The sequence below is a fragment of the Alligator sinensis genome, unplaced genomic scaffold, assembly GCF_000455745.1.
Source record: "Alligator sinensis unplaced genomic scaffold, ASM45574v1 scaffold201_1, whole genome shotgun sequence".
Lineage (NCBI taxonomy): Eukaryota > Metazoa > Chordata > Crocodylia > Alligatoridae > Alligator > Alligator sinensis.
In genome coordinates this window covers 652,302-659,250 of record NW_005842661.1, presented here as the reverse complement: position 1 = coordinate 659,250, position 6,949 = coordinate 652,302, and the positions used below count along the sequence as shown (strand labels likewise).

At 49.6% G+C, this 6,949-nt stretch overlaps 1 protein-coding gene across 4 annotated transcripts in view; it reads right to left on the bottom strand.

Moving 5' to 3' along the window:
* LIMK1 (LIM domain kinase 1) overlaps nucleotides 1–6,949 on the bottom strand; it is a 31,866-nt gene that overhangs the window by 13,116 nt on the left and 11,801 nt on the right. For 2 of the 4 annotated variants that reach the window (XM_025215695.1, XM_025215696.1), the window contains exon 3: nucleotides 1,228–1,366. In XM_025215695.1, coding sequence (XP_025071480.1) covers nucleotides 1,228–1,366 — 139 coding nt within the window. Of the gene's footprint in view, nucleotides 1–722; nucleotides 1,179–1,227; nucleotides 1,367–6,949 lie in introns of those variants that run through there. The other 2 variants (XM_025215698.1, XM_025215697.1) reach the window with 2 other exon arrangements.

Here is a 6,949-nt window from a genome sequence, read left to right as displayed (position 1 = left end):
CTGGGGGGCGGGGGGCAGTGAGTTGGGAGTAAAAGGCACCAGCAGCTGGAAGGGGCGGGGGGCTGTGGGTCAGAAGTGAGGGGTACCAGCAGGGCCAGGGGACAGAGTTGGGAGTGAGGGGCACTGGTGGGGATGGGGGGCTTTGGCTTGGGACAGAGGGGCACCAGCATATTATGGCTGCTCAGCACCACAAGGTATGGGGGCAGCTGCAGCTGGACCCATGTCCTGGTGAGTGAATGGGGCGAGGAGAGCTCTGATTTTCTATGGTAAAAAAAAACAAAATCAAATGCCAAAATATATAGGTATTTAGAACTTATTTTATTATAACAATTGAGACACTATAATCATTGAGACACGTTACTTTAAAATTGTAAATATGTCAATGAAAGACTGTGTTCCACTGATACCTATATATCTATATATAGATAGACCTATACAGGTATCACTCATACATATATACATACATACATACATACATACATATATATATGTATGTAGTGGCATTTCATTTTAATTGAGGAAAAATGCAGATTTTGGGTTTTTTTAATCAGAGAATTTTTGATTTTTAAATAGAAAAAAACTAGGATTCCTGGTGATCAGCAAGACAGCCTAGGTCTGTCAATCCAGGAGCCTCAGCTCTGATAGACTAGACAGAGCAGTGTCCTTCCTGCCCCAACCCTCCAGTGCTGTCCCACGGTCACAACTCCCCCGCTTACACTTACCTGTACCAGAGTGCAAAACCAGCTCCCCTCCTGGTACAGAAGACTGGCTTCCCCCACCATGGCGCTGTCTGACTGCAACTAGCCAGTGCTGTGTATGAGACAGACCCATACACTGCTGGAAACTTCCCTTCTCCAGTGACCTCATTTCTAAATGACACCAACGCCCACACATTCAGCACGAGGTTACGGTTGGGTCTCAGGCCTCTTCTGTAAAGGAGCTGGGGAAATCCTGCTATGTCTCACCAAATGGCCACAGGGAGGTCTGGGAATCTCCTGGGCCCACTCCCCTCTCCCCTTCTGACTGAATAACTCAGCCCCCTAAACTAGTTGCCCCAGCGGCAGGGAAGCAGATGGCTGATCTCTTGATTTAAGGGGCCAGTGCACCTGGTTTGGACTGGATGCACAGAGTTCTCACTGTTCCTTTCATGCAGGTATACTAAGAGCCAAAACCAGAGCCAGAGCCAGCTCCTACTCTCAGGAGGCAGCTGAGATGGGCAGCACTTACCATAACCAGCCCCTTTGTGATCTGCTCTGAGCAGCCATGGCACAGCTCCCCAAACCGGGCCCAATAGTCTTTCTTGCAGTAGAGACGCCCATCCTTCTCATAGTACTGGTGGGACAGTGAGACCCCACACTCACAGCACCTGCAACAGAAGGCAAGGTGGGCACAACTCAGTCATGCCTGCACACAGTTGCCAGGCAGGCACAGACCCACCCTGGGCACCACTTCCAAAGATCTTCTGGGCTTGTGCCTTGGCCCTGGCAAGGGAAAGTCTCAGCAGCACCAAACCCTCTCCCAAGGATGTCAAACCCATATTGCAAATCCCATAACTGTGGGCCAGGCTTGGAGTCAGCTACAATTATGCCTTTTCCTGCCCCTTCAAAGCTGTGCTTCTCTCAATCTAGCAGGGCTGATACCCTCACCCACTTGTGGCAGTACCCTTTCAGCTGTTGCAGCTCGCTTTAGCCCAAATTCCATTCCTTCCCCAGATACCTGCTCCTACACCATATTCCAATCCACAATCTCTCAACTATGTACCAGGCAGCCATTCTGCCCCTGTGACCATGCAGGCCTCACTCCTTGTCTCCTGCTGCCAATCTGCTCAACAGCATTAGAGCTGCATGCCCACTCCACTCCCTTGGGACATCCATGTCCTATGGCCCTGCCACTGCCAATGACATCAAGGACATTGAACCATGCATGCATTAACTCCAGAATATTTGCCCAGTTTCATAGATTTCATAGACGTTAGGGCTGGAAGGGACTCTGAAGTTCATCAAGTCCAGCCCCCTGCCCCAGGGGCAGGAAGTCAGCTGGGGTCAAAGGATCCAGCAAGATAAGCATCCAAACGTTTCTTGAATGAGTCCAGAGTAGGTGCCTGCACCACTTCTGGAGGGAGTCTATTCCAGGTCTTGGGGGCTCGGACAGTAAAGAAATGTTTCCTTAGGTCCAGCCTAAAGCAGTCTTGGAGGAGTTTATGATTATTGGTTCTTGTTTTTCCTTGGGGCACTCTGGTGAACAGACGTTCTCCCAGATCCTGATGAACACCCCTTATATACTTCTAAGCATCTACCAGGTCCCCCCTGAGCCTGCGCTTTTCCAGGCAGAAGAGTCCCATGGCTCTCAGCCTCTCTTCATAAAGCCTGTTCTCTTGCCCTCTGATCATGCACATGGCTCTCCTCTGGGCTCTCTCAAGCTTCTTGACATCCTTCTTGAATCGTGGAGCCCAGATTTAGATGCAGTACTCCAGCTGCGGCCTTACCAAGGCCAAGTACAGAGGGAAGATGACATCCTGAGATTTACTTCAGAAGCATCTATGGATGCAAGCTAGAGTTTTGTCTGCTTTGCCGGCTGCAACATCACATTGGTGGCTCACGTTCATCTTGTGGTCAATCATGACCCTGAAGTCTCTTTCGTCCAAGTTGCTAGCAAGCGTAGCACTGACGAGCCTATAAGTATGCTGCAGGGTTTTTTCCCCCGAGCTGAAGTACCTTGCATTTACTGGTATTGAACGTCATCAGGTTTGTATCTGCCCACTTACTAAGTTTATCCAAGTCAGCCTGGATTACTAGCCTGTCCTCAGGTGTGGACGCTATGCCCCAAAGATTAGTGTCATCAGCGTTCAGTTCTCTGAACCCTACTGCCTGCTGTCCTCTCCCAGGTTTGCTTCACCTAGGGATTTCTCAACTATGCTAACTACGCAGGTAGCTCTGGCTCCCACCCAGAACAGAATGAGGGTTATAACATACAGCATCCCAAACCTTGTAAATGTTGTGAGCTCTACTGAGCAGCCTTGGAGTGCAAAGAATAGAAGGTGGCTAGAAGGGAGAGGCTTTCTGCTTTCCCTTCTTGCTCACAAGGCAGTTCCAACCCACTGCACCTGCACTGGCCACAGGCCAAGTACTGATGTGACTTGTGGGCTCCCAAGGGCTGTGTGCCATTAGCCATTTGGCAGCTCCAAGGCTTCAGTGGCTGGAAGACTTCCTATCTGATATTCTCTAGTTTGCCTCAGCCTGTTCTCTATCAAGAATGCTGCAGTATATGACTCAGGGAAGGCATGAGGTCAGAGGTGGGGCCTGGCTGTTTGTGTAGCAACTGGGAAGCTCCTGATCACTGAACCCAGTCACGTGGGCTTCTCTGAGCTGTGGTCTTCAGTGTCCCCAGACAAAGACTGCAGCTCCCTGAACAGGGGAAAGGCCAGTGACACAGAGACTAGCATGACCCTCATGACCAGAGGGTCATGAGGGTCATGCTAGTCTCTGTGTCACTGGGAGAGTAGGCCATCTAGATCCCTGGGACCACCCCTCTGGGGAGAGCCCTGAGACTGTCCACTGTGCAAGGATGTAGAAGGGAGTCTCCTGTGCAGCTGGGGCACAGAGCAGGCTCTTGACCCCAACACCTTGACCCTAGTGCTCATTCTCCTAGAAGGCTCAAACCTTAGAGCCTCTCTCCCTCATGCCATGGGTAAGCTCAGGGATGCTGAGCAGGCCAGGGAGGGAAACATGGCTGATTTTTGTCACACTGACTGAGCAGAGCCCAGTGAAACAGCTAGCTGCCACCCCTAAGAAGAGACACAGGGTGGTCATGGTGGGCAACTCCCTCCTGAGAGGGAGAGAGGGAGCGATCTGCCACCCTGACCTCTTGACCCATGAAGTCTGCTACCTCCTAGGGGCCTATATCTGGGACATGGCAGAGAGGATTACTGAACTCATCCAGCCCTCTGACCACTACCCCATGCTCCTCATCCATGTGGGCATGAATGACATGGCTCAGAGCAATCCTGGCCAGGTCAGGAGTAACTACAGGGAGCTGAGGGATAGGTTTAAGAGGTTGGGGGCACAGGTAGTTTTCTCCTCTGTCCACCCAGTTGTGGGCTGTAGGCCTAGGAGAGACGGGTGTATCAAAAAGGTGAACCAAAGGCTCTGGCGATGGTGTTACCAAGAGGGTTTTGACTTCCTTGACCACAGCAAGCACTTCAGAAACAGAGGTCTTCTGGGAAGGGACAGTATCCACCTCATGCTGAAGGGGAAGGCTCTTTTCTTGGCCAGGACGGCAGACCTCCTGGACACTGAGATCGCCTCGGGGTGGGGGGACAACAAGTGGAGCAAGCCCAGGGGCCAACAAACAAACAACCATTACAACAGGAGATGACACCACAGCACGAGCTGAGGGACTGGACCTCCTGCAATGTGGCAGGAAACCAAGGAGGGCTCAAATGCTTGTATACAAATGTCAGGAGTATGGGGAACAAACAGAAGAAACTGGCCCTCCTTTCCAGTAGGGACTACAATATCACAGGGATAACAGAGACCTGGTGAGACTCTACTCATGACTGGACTGTAGCGATAGAGGGCTACACCCTGCACAGGAGGGTGTAAAGGGAAAAAGGGTGGAGGTCTAGCTCTATATGTAAAGGAGCAGTACACCTCCTTGGAAGCTAAAATTGTACTAAGAAAGGGCAACTTGAGAGCCTCTGGGTCAACATACGGAGGGGACATGGTGAAAGGGATCTAACTGTAGGAATATATTACAGACCTCCAAATCGAGATGAGAAGCTAGATCTAGAATTCTCCAGAGAACTGGAAGAGGCTGCAAGAGCATGGGATATGGTCATCATGGGCGAATTTAACTACCCAGACATCTCCTGGGAAGAACGTTTGGCCAGATCTGACCGGTCGCATAGATTCCTGACTTGTATCGATGAGCTCTACCTGTCTCAGGAAGTATATGGACTGACCAAAGGAAATGCACTCCTAGATTTAGTTTTGGCCAAAGGGGATGACCTGGTGAGTGATCTGATGATAGAGGGTAACCTAGGCAACAGTGACCACGATGCTATCGCTTTCACTGTCCATCATAGGGCTGGGAAATCTGTCAGTATGGTAAAAATTCCTGACTTTAAAAAAGCTTAAGCTAAGGACTTTAGTGAGTAATGCCCTACAAGATCATGGACCACAGGCAAAGAGTGTGGATGAAGAGTGGTTGTTCCTCAAGGACACAATCCTTGGTGCACAGAAGTTGTCAATACCTGTATGCAACAAAGATGGTAAAGGGGCCAGGAGGACATCTTGGCTTAATAGGGAAATCACAGATCTTCTGAAAAAGAAAAGGGAGGCTTACCAATGAAGGAAGCTAGGAATAGGCCGCAAGGAGAACTACATAAGATTGGTCACACCTGTAGGGGGCAGATTAGAAAAGCAAAGGCGGTGACCAAATTCAGGTTAGCAACCAAAATGAAGGACAATAAGAAGTCCTTCTAGAAGTCCTCCTAGAAGTCCTTCTATAGGTACATAAGTAACAGGAGGAAAACCAGTGAGAACGTGGGACCACTGCTCAATGCATCTAGACATATGATTACCGACACAAAAGAGAAAACTGAGCTCCTGAACGAGTACTTTGCATCTGTATTCCACCAGACTAAGAGTGATAGCTTGCCAAATGCACATATAACACAGAATAGTCACAGTAGGGATGATCACCTACCAACAGTCAATGTAGAGCTGGTGAAAGAATAGCTAGAGAGGCTGGATATCTCTAAGTCAGCAGGACCACATGAACTCCATCCAAGAGTGCTAAATGAACTAGCCAAAGTCATTGTAAAACCGCTGGAGAACCTCTTTGAGAATTCATGGCACTCAGGAGAGGTCCCAGAAGACTGGAAGTGGGCCAGTGTTGTGCCCATCTTCAAGAAGGGGAGGAGAGTGGACCCAGGGAACTACGAGCCGATCAGCCTGACCTCAATCCCAGGAAAAATCCTCAAAAAATTTCTCAAGGAGTCTATATGCGATGAGCTTGTAGAAGGCAAAATTCTGAATGACAGCCAGCATGGTTTTGTCGTAGGTAGGTCATGTCTGACTAAACTCATCTCCTTCTACAGCCAGGCTACTTACCACCTGGATAAGGGAGATGAGGTCAACATCATTTACTTGGACTTTAGGAAGGCCTTTGACTTGGTGTCCCATGAGGCTCTCAAGGAAAACTAGGGGACTATGAGCTCAACAATTTAAGGGTCAGATGGGTGGGAAACTGGATGCGGGATGAGACCCAGAGAGTACTAATAGACAGATCTGTGTTGACCTGGCAGAAGGTAGCCAGTGGGGTCCCCCAGGTTTTGGTACTTGGACCAGTGCTTTGCAACATCTTCATCAATGATCTGGATGTGAGGGTGAAAAGCACACTGGCAAAGTTCATCGATGACACTCAGCTGTGGGGAAGTGCAGTCATGCATCAGGGTAGGCTGACGATTCAAGTGCACCTAGACAGATTAGTTATGTGGGCAGATGAGGACCAGATGCTGTTCAACACTGAGAAGTGTAACATGCTTCATCTGGGGAGGAAAAATCTGCAAGAAACTTACAGGCTTGGTGGTGCTACGCTAGCTAGCACCACATCTGAAAGGGACCTGGGGGTCATAATTGACCACAAAATGAATATGAGCCACAGGTGTAATGCTACAGTTAGCAGAGCAAACAATACACTGGCATGCATCAACTGATGCATCTCAATCAAAACTAAGGAAGTTATTTTCCTGCTCTAGTCGGCATTGGTGAGGCCACAGCTGGAGTACTGCATCCAGTTCTGGGCACCGCACTTCAAGAAGGATGTAGAGAATCTTGAGAGAGTCCAGAAAAGAGCCATTCATATGATTAGTGCTCTCCCCTACCCTGGGGGTCTTCAAGAGGAGGTTAGATAGGCATCTGGCTGGAGTCACCTGAACCCAGCACTC